The sequence below is a fragment of the Prionailurus viverrinus genome, chromosome A1, assembly GCF_022837055.1.
Source record: "Prionailurus viverrinus isolate Anna chromosome A1, UM_Priviv_1.0, whole genome shotgun sequence".
Classification (NCBI taxonomy): domain Eukaryota; kingdom Metazoa; phylum Chordata; class Mammalia; order Carnivora; family Felidae; genus Prionailurus; species Prionailurus viverrinus.
In genome coordinates, this window is record NC_062561.1 from 205014163 (window position 1) to 205033598 (window position 19436).

At 37.3% G+C, this 19436-nt stretch overlaps 1 protein-coding gene across 2 annotated transcripts in view; it reads left to right on the forward strand.

Annotated features, from left to right (window-relative positions):
- The window catches only part of FGF10 (fibroblast growth factor 10), a 90523-nt gene extending 74847 nt beyond the window's left edge, over positions 1–15676 (forward strand). Inside the window, exons 2-4 of one of the 2 annotated variants that reach the window (XR_007150893.1) lie at positions 2275–2378; positions 6434–6887; positions 15665–15676. Coding sequence is in view for 1 of the 2 variants with exons in the window: in XM_047852616.1 (XP_047708572.1) it covers positions 2275–2378; positions 6434–6631 (302 nt within the window). In the remaining variant the exon portion in view is untranslated. Of the gene's footprint in view, positions 1–2274; positions 2379–6433; positions 9400–15664 lie in introns of those variants that run through there. The other variant, XM_047852616.1, reaches the window with a different exon arrangement.
- Positions 15677–19436: the final 3760 nt, after the last annotated feature.

A 19436-nucleotide genomic window follows, 5' to 3' on the forward strand; every position in this document is an offset into this window, starting at 1 on the left:
CTACATCTTGTTCACCTTCAAAAATCCTGCTTTACTCTTTGCTTCAATCTTTCATTCTAACAATTTCCAGTTACAAAAGCACACATAGGGAACACCTTGCAATTTACCGACAGTGCTTACTTGTTTCTTAGGCAAAGTAAATACTGGCCTAAATATTTTGCCCCAGAATTCAACCTCCTGCCTCACTCTGTATCTTCTGCTTGTGACATAAAGTATATTAGATTCCCTTCCCTGATACTTAGACATTTTCCTCTGTGGCATGCCTATTAAAGACTATTATCTTGATGAGTCATTTTGTCAGATGGTTTTCCAACAGGATTCCCTTGAGACAATGGGAAAGAGAGGGGAGATATGATGGAGAGACAAGTAGTCAGAGATGGAGAGAAATAGTTTGAAAGCCAGAAGCTTAGGTATTGGAGCCATCATTACTGACCTGTGTCACCTCATCATCTATCAGTTATATAATCTCATATCCTCTGGTTTTTTTCATCTGTAATTAAGAGCAATGCCCATCTTAGAGGACTGTTGTGAGAATTAAAGAAATAAACTATAAGAAAATATTTTAAAATATGCAAATAAGTGAGTGTATTTGTTTGTACCTTGAGGGCAACTAGCTGCATAAGGAAACAGGATACTAAAAACACAGATACGGTCTCCTTCACCCTTTGTAACCTATCCTTGGTTTGAGCTTGCCAACTGAGATTTATTTCACCCTATTATTGAGGGAGTGTGTTGTGTTAGGTCAGAGGCTTCCTACAAGATACATGGAAAGAATGATTCATTCATGGCATGTAGTCTAGCTCTCTGGTTTTGTCAACTTTGCAGTGGGGGAACTCAAACATTTCTATTGGTCTCCACATGGCTGGTCCACCTAGGACGGATGAGGAGGAAAGAAGGTATTCATGTCTTAAGAACAAGCCACTCTTTCCCTACGGGAAGGTATATGTATAAACACCCAATTTGTTGAGCACATTTAGAACGGCATTTCTTATGACAGTTGATACATAATAAATGATAACGTATAATCACCTTTCAGAGTTTATGGGCTAAGCCAATGGGAATTTGTATGTTCTGTCCAGGATTTACACAGTTTGGTGGAGGAGGAGTTCCAAAATCTATTAAGTGTAAGAGGAAATTTATTTTCTTTAATAATATTTAAGGAGGCACTAAAGCTCTAGCTGTAGGCAAGTTCTAATTATTTTATACGTACCAGCTCATTTATTCCTCACAACACGACTAGGAAGGAGGTACTATCGTGTTGCCCATTTTACAAATGAAATGTAAACACAAGCAGTTCAGTGACTTCTCCTGTGGTCATTCACCAGTAAATGTAAAGCCAGATTCAAACCCAGACACTCTGGATCCAGAAGCCTTTGCTATTCACCTGAGAAAGCTTTTCCGAGTTCTAGAATAAGAAGTAGTCTTAGCACCTGAGGGTTTCTTAACCTAAAACAGATTTGGCGTAAAATATCAAATGCTCTCCCTTTAGTTACCTACATACTTTTCAGAGAAAATTACCTTTAGATGCACCAACCAAAATATGTGTATGAGGACAAAAGTTCTCTTGTCTATCAGTTACAAAAACCTTCAGCGTTCCATTCTTTTTAGGGGGGAAAAAGCCTTTAAAAATGCTGATGAATATTGGATATTCTCCCAACTCAGAGTAGTGATTTTGCTATTTTACAGATAATGTGGATGTTGGGATCAGTCTTTCTGTATCTCAGAATGTCAACACATTTTCCCAAACTGAATTTATCAGTTAAATGTAGCCAAGAGATTTAGTTTATCTGAGTATCCTACAACGGAGAAATAGTTTACCACTGTTTTTACAGATTGAAGTAAATCTGACATATTATTGACATATGCTATGGATTTAATTTAATACCATAGTACAGATGTGTGTTCTGATAAGTTTTTTGTGAAATCTAGGCTACGATAGAGTTGTTTCAATATTTATGGGGTTGAAAATGTAGAGTTAGCAAAGGAAGTATTTTAATTAAAACAACATTTTTCCTTATATGCTCAGAATAAAAATAGGGGAATTCTTTTAAAGACTTACTATTTTTTCAATATAACTCCTTAGTTTTTAGGCACATTGAAAGAGGTTTGGGTTTTTTTTTTCCACAGTTTTTTAAATCTACTAATTTTAGAATGATCAGAAATTAAAACTCAGTAGGTCTTCTGATTTTCTTTCTTTCACCTAAATTTATGCGACTCTTTAAGTTTAGCTATTGTTGTTTTTTGTGTGTTTGTTTTTTCCATTGTATGGTTTAGGTATCCTGGAGATAACTTCAGTGGAAATCGGAGTTGTTGCCGTCAAAGCCATTAACAGCAACTATTATTTAGCCATGAACAAGAAGGGGAAACTCTATGGCTCAGTAAGTATTCTGCTTTAATTTTCCAAGTCCGCTGTAGTAAATCATTACCAGAGTTTTGGAATGTTTCCCTCAGACATTGAAGAGCTTTGTTATCATTCTATTGCTAGTAAATAGAGCCACAGTGGGCTGGTCACCAGAGTTTCAAGGGCTGGCAAAGCGGCTCTTGCAACTCTGTAATTTCCTCTGTTGTTCACCCATCAGTCTACCACACAAGCTGTTACTGGCATTCGTCAGTCTATGCTCTGAACTGTTAAAGGGTCAGACTCTCACGGAAGCATCTGGTCAGATTGGCACGGGTGCTGCAGACAACTTGGAGAAGAATCACTGAAAACAAAGATCTTAAATTAAGGAGGAAATCATATACTGTGTTTTAGAGCTGGTATTTTGTATTCTTTTAAAATATGAGATGGGGAGACAGATTAAGAAATTTACCATTTGTGTGCCATTCAATCAACTCCATATTTTTATTTATGTGGGCGACAATCATTAATTCAATGATGGAGCTGGAATCCAGCCAATGCTTTGAGTACATATATCTCTGGTGTTTCATAGCAAGTATTAAGGACTATCACTTCAAAATGTGTAAATAACCTTATTTTGTTGGTTAGCATAAGGATGATGGTAGTGGCTGCGTAGAGCCAGCAGGTCCCAAACTTCAGTATGCATCACAATCACCGGGAAGATTAAATCACATTTCTAGATTTTTTGATACACTAAAGCTGTGGTAAGTTCTAGGAATTTGCATTTCTTTTTCTTTTCTTTCTTTCTTTTCTTTCCTTCCTTCCTTCCTTCCTTTCTTTCGAGAGAGAGAGAAAGAGAGAGAGAGAGAGAGCACAAGCAGACAAGCAGAGGACAGGAAAAGGAAGAGGGATAGAGAGAGAATCTCAAGCAGATTCCACTCCCAGTGCAGAGCCTGATGCAGGGCTCAATCCCACAAACCGTGAGATCATGACCTAGCTGAAATCAAGAGTCAGACACTTAACCGACTGAACCACCCAGGCACCTCAAGAAATGGATAATTCTTAAATGAACAGTGTCATCAAAATATTTACTACTTCTCTCATTTCCCCACTTTTTTCTTCTGTCCCAACACAGCTCATGTACTGTGCCTATGATGCTTCTTGAACTCTGAGATGTGTGAATTATCTTGTCCCATCTCTGTATCTAAAGTAGACGCCCACTTTCTAGCATAGCACCCCCTTTTACTTATCTGCAATAGGATTCATCGGAAAAATCTCTCATTACTGTGTTTAGTGTTTACTATCTTCCCCCAATTTATTGTAAACTTCAATTGGGCAGGGTCTGCCTTGTCTTGCACCATACCCTCAGCACGCAGTCCATCCAGAGCACAAAGTCATAAATGCATAAACCTAACCACCTCTCCTAGCAGCTCATCCCATCGTAGGCTGTCCCTCCACTTTCAGCCCATTTCAGAAAGAAGTCCATTTTCTAACCACAGTGCACTGGGTTTGCAATTTTGCATTACCACCAGGAAGAGTAAAATATGATGGCTTCAAATTAAATGAAAAATCTACTCAAACTGAATGTCCCTCTCAGGGTGGACTAGGACTAGGAATTTTGCACTGAAGGGTATGCCATCAAAATTCATGAGGACATACCTAATATAATTCTGTATATCAGTGGCAATGCTTATAAATACCTGTCATCTTTTTTCAGGTGATCTCCATTGATGCCAGAAACCTTCTTGAAAATATTAGGCCAACACTCAGAGTGATTAACTAAACCAGCTCTTTATTCTATTCTGTATTGAATATTTTCCTCTGTTCCTTTTGTGAAATGTATGTCTCTCTTATATTTTCATTATTCCTTCTCTGAATAATGCATCTATGGTATTCTTGGTTTCCACATGACTGACAGAATTAGGTTAACTAGAAAATGGTGTTTAAATAAAACAGGCTCTCATCCAGCCTGATTTAAGGACCAAAGAAATTTATGAGGCATCCTGAGGAAGTTTAAAACCTTTCTCTAAACTACCAAAACCCTACTTTTGAGATCTTGCTCTAGCCTATAGACTTTTTTTTTTAACTTTAATACTGATGATTCGCCTAAATGCTGTAAACACATAGATTCCTAGGTCCCTCCTCCAGAGATTCTGATGTATTTGAGCTAAAGTGTAAATATCAAAAAACACTTGAGATTAGGAGTCTGCCACAGGTATACCTCACTTTAAGAGACATTGCTCTATAAATTTACATTGGGGAGACAAAATAACTACACATCCACTGCTCTTTTCTATATACAGCTCTGTTGCGAATATGAAGTCATCTCAGGGCACCTGGGTGGTTCAGTCAGCTAAGTGCACCCAACTCTTGATTTCGGCTCAGGTCATGATTTCGCGGCTTCATGGGTTTGAGCCCCACGTTGGGCTCTGCGATGATGGCATGAAGCCTGCTTCGGATTCTCTGTCTCTCCATCTCTCTCTGCCCCTCCCCGACTTGCACTGTCTCTGTCTCTCTCAAAAGGAATAAATAAACTTTAAAAAATAAAAATAAAAAAATAAAGTCATCCCAAAAACCTCAGCCCTCCCACAGTCTCTAAACTGCACCCCCTTTATTAGAATGAATATAACTATGTTAAAAAATCATCTCTGCTTTGAAAGTCACATAGCTTTAGACAAACTAAGATGAATAAATGGGAAAAAAACATAGGAAGGACTTAAATTCCTTTCTAATGCAGAATTTTTGTCACATTAAAATATTTACCTTAAATAATTTACCGATTTTCCTCTTACTTTCAACCAAATGAACCATTTGAATGTTACACTTCAATATCACGTTATAGAAGAGAAGCACATTGGATAAATAAATTCCAGGAAACAAAGCTTAAACTAGAAACATGAACATAATATATACCTGTTTGTGATGGTTCTGATAATGTTCAAAATTAGGATCTAGTTCACAGAAACCTGAATATTTAAACATACACACGTTCAGGAGTTGAGAATTTAGTAACTTTTTTTTTTTAATCCCGAGGTGAGAAAAACTGTTTGAACTGCCCAGTAGAGGCCAGCGAAAGATGCCTATAATACCCTTGGCTTGGATTGGAAAAGGTAGAACCAGAAGAGCAAAAGCTCCAATTCTTGAGCTTCTTACCTGCTTTAGTGTGGGTGTAAGGGAAGAGGGACATTTCCAAAGCCAGAGTTTTGAGATTAGTGAGGTACCTCCTCTACATCAGTAACTCCAGAGTGAGACACTGGATCTATGGAATGAAGGAAAATCAAATCTTGTCCCAAAGACCCCTTAAAAACACATGGTCACCTGTAACAAAGCCAAAGGACTGTGACAACTGAGTGGAATTTCTGAGGGTCAAAGTCTCAGGTTTATACACTATACACAGTGATCAGTCACCATGTTTGTAATTTCTTTGATATGGTAATTCACAAAGCAAGGCATTTCATGTCCTAATTTTCAATCATTCCTAGAGCTCAGAGTAAAATCTGTTAAAATTCCAGGTTATGGAGAAATCTAGTATTTTTAAGAAAGGAAGGCATCCCTCCACCCCTCCCTGGCCTCTTGATTATCTAGAACTATTATGATTTTCCTATAAGATCTGTTTTCTTACCAACGTGGATGTATTTATTATGGATTTACAGGCAAAGTCTGCAAACTTGAGAAACACAGGTTTTTCTGTAATTCTATTTTTCCGATGAGACCCCATGGTCCTTACTCTGAAAACAGGATTGTAACACTATTGTTTGTCATTGGCTCTTCACAAATACCACCAGTAGAATCTTTGCTCTCCACAATCATTCTAGGCACTTAAACCATGTCATATTCAAAACACACTAGCTTTTTAAAGGGACCCTAATATGTTTACGATGGTCAATTAAAATGAATCATGAGCCTTCAAACACAGAATCTGCTTTGTGGTTGAGTTTTACTCTTCTGTTGTTGATAATGTGCCTTAGTGCACAACTTAGGTACAAATGGTAACAGCAAAGAAAGCTCTTGAACTGGAGTTCTCCGGATGGTTTGTGTCAAATGGAATGAAGTATCATCATCACAGAAATAAAAGATTCTATTTTTCACTTGCAGAAAGAATTTAACAATGACTGTAAGCTGAAGGAGAGGATAGAGGAAAACGGATACAATACGTATGCATCCTTTAACTGGCAGCACAATGGGAGGCAAATGTATGTGGCACTGAATGGAAAAGGAGCTCCCAGGAGAGGACAGAAAACACGAAGGAAAAACACCTCAGCTCATTTTCTTCCAATGGTGGTCCACTCATAGAGGAAGGAATGTTTGTGGACACAGCAGAACTAGAGGCCCTTTCGCCAGGACTCGTCGGTATTCTTCATGAAGACAGTAGCTCAAAAGGCAAAGACACATTGCAGATGTCTGCCTGCTTGCAAGAAAGGAAGTCTTTGAAGGTTTTGTACTCACTGCTGACATATGATGTTCTTTTAATTAGTTCTGTGTCATGCCTTATAATCGAGATAATAGGCAGATTAAATGGGATGGAAGTTATTCCTAAGTGAACAACACTGTGGCTGGGTTTTTGGTTACGTTTTTGTTTATGTTCTTGTTTTTGAACCTCTGAGATAGAACTTAAAGGACATGGAACAATCTGTTGAATGATCTTCGGGAAAGTTATTTATGGAATACGAACTCGTATCAAAAACTTTCATTGCTCATTCAAGCCTAGTGATTCAATGAGCAGTAGGACATGCAAGCATTTACTGGAAAGCACTTGGGTCATATCATATGCACAACCAAAGGAGCTTTGGGCGTGGCATCACGGAAGAATTGGATAAGATTTAAAAATGTAAACATGTTAGCGTAAAACTGTTCTAACAAAACAAATAGTATGGTATGCTTGTGCATTCTGCCTTCATCCCTTTCTATTTCTTTCTAAGTTATTTATTTAATAGGATGTTAAATATCTTTTGGGGTTTTAAAGAGTATCCACAGCAGCTGCCCTCTGATTTACCTTTTCTTTTTCTTCAGCACACCCCATGCATGTTCATGACAAAGTGTTTTTAAAACTTGGCAAACACTTAAGACTAGGAGAGGAGCTAGGGAAGGAGGGTGAGAGCCCCATGTAGTATCAGTTAACTTAATATCACTTCTGCAACAAGAAGAATCAACAGTAAATATGACAGTGCTGGGGCATGGCTTGATGAGACATATCTGCCATCATTTAGAAAGAGCTATCACTCCTAAGGCTTCCTTTCATAAAAAATAGACCAGAACGCCAAATTCTTTTCTCTCAGTATATCAATGGGTCTCCAATACAAAAAGAAGGAAAATTGTGAAGTAAATTTTAGTAGCCTAGCCTCATTATTTGCTAATGATTTTTTGCCATGTCTCACAGTAGTAAGTGATGAAGAGGCTGTCTGCATATATAAGAACCCTGTGTAAGTCCCACATAGCACATCTCCCCCAAAGGAATTTGAAGTGCAACCCTTCCAGGGGCTTAAACTGAGCAAATATATCCTGGTATATGTCTAATCACATACGGAAACCTGTTCCAGCTGTATGGCCTAGTCATTACAAAACCAAATAAAACTTACTTTCTGTAAATTTAAAGAGCTTTGGAAGATTCCATAATGTAACCATATCAAAATTCATTTTGTTAGAGCAGGCATAGAAAACAATACATAGGAATATACCAGTCATCGTCACATTGTATTCCACTAAATAAACACATAAGCCTTATTTGCAGTGTCTGTAGTGATTTTAAAAGAAAAGTGTAGAAAAATACTATTTGTTTTAAATACTTTAAATCATAACTATAAGATTATATTGATGCTGCGGTTTTATCTTCATATTTCTTGTTTTGAAAAGGTCTGTTTATTTTTATTGTTCAGACACAGTATTTTGGTACAAGGGAAAGACTCACTAAATGTCTTTTTACTAAAGTTTAACCTCTAGAAAGGCTGGTGTTTTGTGATCCTCTCTTATAACTTAACCAGTTGTGTCGATACTTAACCAGCACATCCAGTTAATCTGTTACTTAAGAATTAGTTTTATTAAGACATTTTCCCATGAAGTTATTCCATTACAGGTCTTTATTTTTTTCATTCCTTAAAAAAGTTGGAATTTCAAAAGATATGCATTTGAGGCAGAGTGTTTTGGCTTATGGCTAAAGTTGCATTTCATAGCATTTGGCTTCCAACTTGCTTCTTGACAAATCAGATTCTAAAAATGTTTAATTTTTGTGGTTGGAATCTGTATGTTAAAATATAATTGGTAACTGAGTCTGAGAGTTGTAATGTAATGTATTGCTATCAGAACTAGATTATCTTTGTTCTTTTATTTTAAAATAATAATTGCACCTGACACATGAACACGGACCACCCAAAACCAAAATTAAACGTTTGGTAAGACAAATACAGTATTAGATGACTACACTAACAGCAAACAGGGCACAAACTGGATTCGTATTTCACATAGCCATTTAGATTACCAAGGAGACTATGTGTAAACAGGCATCATTATTGCACTCGAAACACTAAAACAGCTTCTAGCAAAATGTATCAAAGCTTGCAGAAGCCAAAAATAGAAAACATATCCCTCACCTCCCCCCCAACACACACACACACACACACACACACACACACACACACACACACAGATAAGAACAGAAACAGTATGGTAAGGAGTAAGGAGATTCTCCTGCATTTAAAAATGGCATCTTTGCTTGATAATTGAGACAGAATTCTGGTCCCCTCTGCAGCTGGATTGTGCTACTGAAGAAAAAAGCAGTTCCAGTCTGGAATATTATATGTTAAAAAGAAATCATCATCATTTGGGGAGCTCAGCCTCTGTGGGAAGTGTGGCCCCTGGCCATGATGTCAAAGTGTGTCAGCCACAAATGTATGTCCCCATCTGAGTGTTGGTTCGGAGAAGACTCCTCATAAAGATATAGAAGCCCTTCCTCCTCCTACCTCCCAAAAGGCTGAACAGTGTATAGTATGTTACATTTAAGTAAATCAATAAAAATGCTGGGAAAAGAAAACAGAAATATTGTCCTTGTTTGTTTTATTAGCCTACACCTAACTATACCTGGGAATAGAAAGAGAGGCTCTAGTGTTCTATGCATGGCAGGATGTGGTTAAATGCCCCACAGTCCCAAACAACAACAAAAGAAAAACATCACTCAAACATTTGTAAGTTTTCTTTAATGTTTTACATGTGTGAGTCAGCTATCCTTACTCTAATAACAACCAAATGCTTTGGATTTTTCCTAAGTATTCAGGTCCACCTAATTTACACAGTGGATAAAGAAGGATGAACTGAAAACAAGGATGGCTTGTGAAACAATGAAAGACTTTTGGAGGAAAGCCAGGAGGCTGCAAAATCTGATTTCAAGGGGAGAGAATAGGCCAATGAATTTGATTTGAGAAGTAGAGACAGAAAAGCATATAATTATGCAAGGTGTGTCCAGGACCCAAGAAAAGTTATGGACACTATCTAAATTGGTCAGCATGAATACTGCACAGTTCCAATAATTTGGACATTGTTCATTCAGGATTTATGATTATTCAGCAAAAATAAAATTTACCCTTTCCTTATCAGTGAAGGCATTAGCTGTTCCAAACTTTGCTTAAAAAAGTTAACTGTAGGAAACCATGAAATACTCACAATACCTCGTGCATTAGAAGTAACCCATTTACATGCAGACAAATACCACGTTGAATAAGAACTCTTGTCTATTTCCCTTGACAGAACTTTTCCAACTTAAAGCAGTAAGGAAAAAAGAGGAGTATTTTGGAAGCGTACTGGAAAGAAAAGGACAAGTCTGAGTTCCACTGGAACTGGGATATGAGGCAACTAAGCTCTGCCTCCTCACAGGCACTCATTTCCTCTTACCTCAGACTGGCTTTTTTTGCTGGGCTACTTACTGCTTGCCACCGATTTCCATCCTTCCAACTCTGAAACCGCAAATCTCTTTTTCTCAAGATCTCCAAGTGCAAATATACTAGGTGTGACTGTTACTGGCTGGGTGTGGAGAGCATCACAACCTCTAGAGCAAACAGTCTGGCATGGGGACTGGCCAAGTGTCAAGCACATGACCACAGAGCTGCAAGGTGCAGCTTCTGCCCACAACTGGAAGTAATGAAGAACAGTGTACCAAGGAAAGGGCAGAGTGCTGGACAGGTGCAAAACCCAAAACGGTTCTTAGTTATATCAGTGAGACCACTGACCTAATCATGTATCTCTTTTTAAAACATAGATCTTTTAATCTTGTATTTTTCACTAATTCTAATTAGCCTTCACCTAATTTGTTCAAATCAGAGACATCTCAAGATTGTTTTTCTTTTATGCATCTTTTATAATGGAAAGATTATATTTGTTTTGCTTTGTTCTAAAGCCAAGAGAAGGACCCTGAATGTAGCCAGGATCACTGTAATTCTGTAAACTTTATGGAATAATAACAGATGAACGAAAGTTTTCACTAAGTCAAAAGGTAATACTTCTACTCAATACCAGCCTCTATCATAATAACAAGAAAAGTTATTTAACTCAAGAGTATATCCCAGTATTTTCAAGTCTATCAACATGTAGAAAAAATTTGCAACTCAAATGCCATTCGTTATTTAAAATATGGAATAAAAAGGAGAGAAAAATAAAAAAACAAACCTGCTTTATATCTTTTATTACGTCTTTTATACATTCACTATGAGCCAAAAGAAAACCTTATAACATGCATTTCTCTCTTTTGCTGATTAGAATAAAACACAGAATGTCCTTGCAAGGGGTTAATCTACTGAAAAACACCTTTACAAACACTATGTATTCATTAAAATGGAATAATCACGATCAAACTAATGAGATCAAAGGAATGGTCTCATTCCTAAGTGGCTATTAATGAATATTCCCATGTGGCTGCTCTGTGATAGCAGCTAAGGGCAACGATTCCATACTCAAAGAGAAAAGCCATATGTCAACCATATATGCATGTGGCACGTATTATCTTACACGTTTTTATTATCCCCCATAAAAGAGCCTATATTCATTTTTTAATACAGGCCATTGCATCCTCTAGAGATGAGCACAGGCAAATGAAGAATCAAAACATCCCATGTTCCTCATTACAACTGTAAATTGAACATATGCCTTCGTACAACTTAGGCAGTGACCCCAGCTACAGAGTAACCAACTACAGTCAGGTCTTAACCCTCCTAAGGGTTTGTTTTTAATTACCTTATATACACCCTAAATGACTAAATAATCTTACAATTTTCTAAATTAGTTATCATTTCTGTGCTCAATTTAAGCTGCTGACAATGCAAAGATCCCTAGGTCTTTCAAGGAGCAGTAAATTAAAATCAGTGTTTCATAGGTATTATTTAAAAACAACAACAACAACAAAGACTGCCCTTTATGGTTACAGCAGACATTCAGGTGAGAGGTCACTTATCAATTCAACATTAAAAATGTTTTAACATCTGCTATTTAAACACCAGACTTTTCAATATCCATTTTTTTCAGTGACATGATCAATATATTCAGACACTAATAGTATTTCAGCCAGTATCTGTACAACTGATACAAGAAAAAAATCTGTATTTAGGGAGCTTTGCAACTAACAAAACACTGAAAAATGGTATTGCAAATAAGCAAAGATGCAAATAATATCTTATTTACTTTCCTAATAAATTGATATTAAATGTAAAATGCATTGTATCCTCATGCAGGAAACAAATAAAATTTAATAATATTTAATAATATTTTTTAAGTCCGATTACATAATGTTCCTTCTCATCCTACCCCAGGGAAGTTTTGCATTCCATCCTCTAAAATCTCCTAAGAAACACTCAAATCCCCACATTTCAACTGCAACATTTTCTCTCTTTCCTCATTTTTAACTCCAGGTGATATCAAATAGCTATGTGAAATCGACTTCCTTATTAGACTCACAAGAAAAGACAGACTTTATACCCATACCTACCTTCAGCTGCTTCAAACAAGTAAAGACTCCACAATAATAATGTTACTAGAGATTGTTGGAGGCCTCTAATATTGAGTGCTTGGAATTGTTACATTCTCCTTTCTGGTCATTATTATTCCTATTTCTCTCCATGGTTATAAATATTCCCTAGTGATAAAAATTAGCGGTTCCTAATCATTTAAATTACTCATCTCTACTTTTAAGAATAAAAGAAAAACAATTTAAACATAGGACCTACTAGGGGCTGTAGTCCTAACTGCCAGTATTTTAGGATATAGTCCTATTAAATAAATGGGTGGTGGGTACTAAGGAGGGCACCTGTGTTGAGCACTGGGTGTTATAGGTAAGTCATGAATCACTAAAACTAGAGTGGACCTCTAATCTAGCATGACTTGTGTCCTGATAAAAACAGGAAACTTGGACACAGACATGCACTCAGGGAGAACACCATACAAACGCAAAGACAGGGACTGGGTGATGAGTCTATAAGCCAGGCAACACCAACAATTGCCAGCAAACCACCAAAAGCTCTTCACTCTCACAGGCCTTAGAAGGAACCAACCCTCCCAATACCTTGATTTCAGACTTCTAGCATTCAGCCAAGTGAGACAATGAAATTCTGTTGTTTAATCCACCAATTCATAATACTTTGTTACGGTAGCTCTAGGAAACTAATACAGAGTCCATAACTTAAGACCCACAGAAATCAGTTAGGAGGATGTTTGACACATTGGGAATCATAATGCTTTCATGTCAGTACATAGAATTGTTTGACATCAACCGTCATATCAAACAACCTGTAACACACTCCTAAGCCTTGTCCCTGAGAAGTCCAATGTACAGTTTTGCTCAATAAATCTATACTTATGCCATAGATTTTTGGAGTGTCCCCACAATCATGTTATACTTTCCCCACAAATTTTGTGGTTTCTTAATGACCCCAAATATGATAGATTCAAAAACCTACACTTGACCCAAATCTCAAAATGGTAGTTAGATGAATTTGATGTAACCAGAAAATTTAGTGGGAAACAGACATACTTTGGGGAGTTCTATTTTTTTTTTAAATCTTGACCTTCCTTGTTTACTAGAGGAACAACAAAAAACAATCAAATTAGTACGTACAAGTATAAATCTACATATGGTAGCCTCCACTAATTTCTGACAATTTTATGAATTAGCATCTCCATTATTTTATGCAAAATATTTACAATAGACTACAACGAAGACGTGACGATAACATAATGGAATTGGCTAATATATTAAAATGTATACGTCTAACAAATATTGCACACTTCAGAGAACATTAGGAGACCATATTTATAATATTCTTCATCCTAGAAATCAAATGTTCTCAGCTCCTACCTCCTTTTCAAAGCACTGATTTGATGCCGGGGACTTTCTGTTCCATCCCATCCATAGTAGTTCATACCAAAGATGGGCACCTGTGCTTACACTCATTTACAATCCTAGCTTTTATCTTTTTAGTCTTAATTTCCCCAGTAGAATTACACAATTAGCTTTTGAGTCCGAATACATTACTGAACTTGTTTCTATGATCCTACTGTTGTGCAACCATAAGATGGATGGCTAATAAGGGCCATCTTCAAAAACTTTAGTAAATCCATCCAGAACCAAAAATGTATAAAACAATGAAATGCTTGTGTTATGTACTCAAAAACTACAAGGATCTTCTGTAAATATAGTCGCATTTGCCAAACCGTTTCTCCTAATTTGTTTATTCCTCCTCCTTTGATCATTTCCCATCTGAACTTCCATCTTCTTTTGTACAACTAGTAATCAAATAAGCAAGAAGCTAGCAGGCCTTCAACAAAACAGACATCTGCTAGGCAAATAAAATAACTCCAGGATAATCCAATGCTGAGTCAGTGCTGCATTTAACCACAAGAAAACTCAACATTCAAAATATCACAGGTTGGTTCCGGGACACAACATAATACCATCACCAGAAGGTTTGTCCAAGATTTGTCTCCTATATCAAATGCAGTAAATTAGCTGAAAGGTTGAGCTCCGTCATTCGGCTCTTCCCCCTAATTCTATGAAGGATAAGACTGAGGTTCATTTTCCTTACCAGAGCTCCATGCTAGGTAATGAATGCAGGTCTCCTGATGCCAAAATCACTCTTCCTTCCATTAGATGAGAACTTTGCCAAACAAATAAATAAATAGAGAACCACACCATTTACAGTCCAAGGTTGTTGTTTTTTTTCAATGTACGTCTAAGGATAATGAAGGTGTTTCCTTTAGTGACACATCTCCTCTTATGGATGCTTTTTTGAGAGGAATAGTATATATACTTTGAATCAGAGAGATAGAATTTCTTTTAATGTTTATTTATTTTTGAGAGAGAGAGAGCGCATGCGCAAGTGAGCAAGCCTGAGTGGGGAAGGGACAGAGAGAGAGGGAGACACAGAATCTGAAGCAAGCTCCAGGCTCTGAGCTGTCAGCACAGAACCCGACGTGGGACTTGAACTCACGAATCGCAAGGTCATGACCTGAGCCAAAATCAGATGCTTAACTGACTGAGCCACCCAGGTGCTCCAGAGATACAATTTTTTTTTTAATTTTTTTTTCAACGTTTATTTATTTTTGGGACAGAGAGAGACAGAGCATGAACGGGGGAGGGGCAGAGAGAGAGGGAGACACAGAATCGGAAACAGGCTCCAGGCTCTGAGCCATCAGCCCAGAGCCCGACGCGGGGCTCGAACTCACGGACCGCGAGATAGTGACCTGGCTGAAGTCGGACGCTTAACCGACTGCGCCACCCAGGCGCCCCCAGAGATACAATTTTTAATCTTAGATCTGCCATTCTGTAGCAGTGTAAACTTAAAAAATGTTACCCCACTTAAGATAAAAATGAATGAACAAAAAAAAATTTGAATAATTCCTAATGTTGGGAAAGATCATATTTGTTAACTGTTTTGTGTAATGACTGGTAAGCAATAAGTACTCAATACATGTTGGTTTTTTGCCCTCTCGTTGGTCAATTGTTAATATTTATGAAACATGTCCCAATGTGCTAAAATAATGACTGGGTCAAAATCTCTACATTACTCAGGAGGTTACTTCAACACACAGATTCCAGGTTTAACTTAACTTAAGGAAGATTCTTCCTTTCTTCAAATCTTTTTCTGACCATTGAGTAGATCATCACTGTATATTAAAATCAGCTTCTCCAGCACTGTTGATGACTGGGCTCCGGGCCAGCTTGTGAGGAAGTACTGTGGTTTTGAAGTACGATTTTCTCACCTGAATAAAACGGGCTTTCTGAGGCACTGGAGCAAAGGAGGCACAGATAATATGAAAAGAACGTAAGCATGGACATGGCTTTCTTCAGATATAGAGGTGACACTGTCTGTGGAAAGTTTGGTTTGAGAACAAGAGGGATCGACGTTTTAAAATATTCACTTGGAAGGAAGAATAAACACTATGAGCGCAAGGGTTTCTAGAGAAATTATAGAGGTTTTCGTTTAGAAATGTTTTAGCAGTATTTCAGCTTCCCTCTCCCTCCCAACTAATACAAGCCTCACTTTCATAGAAAGTGAAAGTGACAACTATTCAGCCCACAGTAAATAGTAAATACAAAAAAACACAGCAAGATTATTTTTCATATTCTCCACTGTACGGCCATCTACCTTCTGTTACATTTTTAATCCTTTTGCAAATAGTTTGGGAAATGAGGGAAGGTATGCCTATCTACCACCTTTGTTTCCCAGCTTTCAGCATCCCGAATACTAATGGGAGGTACACTGCCCAAATGCTCTTTGCAGGACCGAGGCACTCATTCCCTGGGTGCTAAAGGCAAGTTGCATGCTCCCCCTGCCGCCTGCTGTGGCAGTCACATCAATGCAGGTATTAAAGCCTTGCCCCCTTGCTCAATTGGGAATAAAGCTCATCCCTTATTTGACGGGTCATCCCCGTGGGATCAGCTGAGACATCTCTTGTGACTTCATCTCAGATCAACTTTTCTCGCTCTGCCTACAGCTGTTTACTTCACCTCTCACAGGTGTTCGTTCCAAAAGCACTCCCCCATAAACTTCCTACATGCAAACCTCCGTCACAGAGTCCATTTCTCTTGGAACTAGATCGAAGACAGCCTGTAAGTGTAGTTTGTTTGTTTTTAAGGTAGGGACTATTTGACAAAACTGTAGCAAAATGACTACCCCTTCTTCTGAACGATGGTTGCCTCAGTTTTAACTTAAACAACATGTGAGTTTAATAAGTCCACCAGAGAAACCTAAGGATGCAGAACACTTCCTAGGAATAAATTGATGCGGGAAGCAGCAATGTTTAGGACTAGCATGGAGAGAGCCAGTAGCATAAGAGATTGGGAATGGGTTTGCCAATCCAGTTGCAGGATATGAACTAGAGGTCAATGGGCAATAAGCTAAGTGCAAAACCATACAAGGGCAAAATGGCAATTGTCTAAAAGTCTTTCCTTTTTATTTTTTGACAGAACCCGCAGAGAGAAGTTATGGTAGATGCGGTTCTATTGTGGAAAGCCTAAGGATTAAAAAAGTATACTCAGGCATTTTAATCTTTTTTTAATGTTTATTTAGAGAGAGAGACAGAACGTGAGCAGGGCAAGGGTGGGAGGAGAATAGAGAGAGAGACACAGAATCGGAAGCAGGCTCCAGGCTCTGAGCTGTCAGCACAGAGCCCCACGTGGGGCTTGAACCCACGAATCAGGAGATCATGACCTGAGCCGAAGTCAGATGCTTAACCGACTGAACTACCCGGTGCCCCAAAAGTATACTCAAGACATTTTAAAAGGAATATTCCCAAATGTTTCTTTACAGGAAAAAAAAAGTCAGTATAAAATGAGACATGTGTAAGTATATCAACTTCACTGTAAGAGGGTTCATTTCAGTTTACCAGGAGTCCAGAAAGCCAAGGATGCTATTCTCAAAACTACGAAAAGTTCCAGAGCAGCCCCTCCAAACAGTTTCTGGAACCTAAGTATTTGTATTTTTCTAAAGAAAATCACTGATAACAATTTGCTATTATTTTTTTTTTCCCAATGTGCTATGTTGAAATTCCATTACTGAGAGCCTCAGACATCATTATCCAGGACAATTCCCTATTATTATGTTGGAAATGGAACTTAATTTTAGGTTTTCAATTCCAAGTCCTAAGCGGGAACTAAATGTCACAGAACAAAATGTCACGCAATGAGATCGGATACTAAAATATGTGACAGTAACCAGATGTTTCCCTAACAATTACCACATAGCAAAGGCCAGTCAAAGAAATGAGGTACAGTGTTTCTCACAAGTCAGAGGGCCTCCACATTGTTATGTGACGCTGGTATTTGCCAGTTTATATTCTGGTGAGCATACTCTAGATGCCTCTGAAGAAACACAGAACACAAAACACGATTATTTCTATGAAAGAAATTACTTAAAGAATTCTCAAACAGGGCAGTATCAACAAGATCCAGGTTCTCATTAAAATATAAAGCAGACAGAAAAAGGGCCCTAATCACTCAACTAAATCCTTATCACCATCATCTCTGCCTTAACACCCTCCTGTTAACTACTTTACCATTTGTGAGGCATGACAAGAGGCAAAAAGAAATAGGATTTAGGAGACAGATGTTCAGCTCAGAGATGAAGAAGCAAAATGAGAGCGGACCAAAGAACAAGAACATGCTGCCTTCCACCTTGGATGCTATTTATGACCAGATCCCTGAGTCTCAGTCCTTGGACTGGTTCCTCAACATTAACCAAAACCTGCAAGTTTCAGGGAGCAAGTGATTTGTTTTTAGGACTGATATCGCTGTAGCCTCTTGATATACAGTTTTAATACTGTGGTAAAATGGTGGCCAATAGTGAAACCAAAGATGAAAAGCAGAAACATTCTTCAAGCCCAATAGAGATAGATACCCAAACTTGCATGAGACAAGGGTAAATATTAATTTAGTGGATTTATTACTTTAATGGATTAAAAAATATTTCAACAACTCAAGTCAGAAATGGAATATAGGGAATACACAGCCTTCTGATGTGAGAACAAACTTAGATTAAAACAAATTTTAGAGATAGTTATATGGTATAACAATTTGATCCAAGAAAACATAAAATATATTTAATTCACCTTACATGTGCAATGTTTCTTTTCTGGAGGTTCTAAAGTATTATATGAACTAGTATATTTGTATTAACACGTATAAGTTTAATGTAGGATAGGACAACAATTTGGGAGGTGTTTAAGTTCTAAAATGTATCCTTGAACCTTTTAAAAACTTCACTCCTCATTATATCTAAGATCTCCCTGGGCAGCTAAAACACAATATACAATATGTTGGGTTCTTAAAAAAATATTGAGTTTGTTAATAAATCTTAAAATATAAAGGTATATAGTATTCCTCTTTTTCCACTTTCACAAAAATAATGAGGTCTTTATGCTCATAATTGCTGTCTTCAGCAGACTTGGTTATGCAAAACACAAGAAAACAGGTGGCTCCATCAATCTGGAAAGAAACGCCAACATCCATCACTCTATGATTTAGTTCAAGACTTAACTTGGCATATTTAATTGCTACATGGCATTCCATCTTAAGAAAATAACATTATTCATTTATTCATCTATCTTCAAATGGATACACATCTAGTTTGTTTCTAAATTTTTATAGCCAGCGATACAGTAAAACATCTCATGCAAGTCCCTTGGGGTACAAAGTCAAAAGGCCTCTTCAGTGTGTAATTAGAGATGGACTCTAGGGTTTTATCACCTTTGAACTTTCCCATATATTGTCAAGTTGCTCTCCAAAAGAAAAAAAAATTAATTTTAACATGGTTTGTGTTTTCATGTCATTTTAAAGAAATTCTTCCCCATCTTAATGTTATAAAATTTTTCTTATAAGATTTTTTCTAAAAGTTCTGAAGATTTCTTTCCTATTTTGATTTTCAATTCATGTGAAATTTATTTTTGTTATGTGTGGAATATGGATACAAGTTTATTCTTTTCAACATAGACAGCCAGTGGTTTCCCTGCTTACTTTTAGGTCCAACCTTAGCATATATATAGGATAACCATATATTTTTGTTCATAGAAAGCAAAATGCTTTTGAAATTAAAGGTGTGATTGTTAATAATTATGCTCAGACAAGCATAAG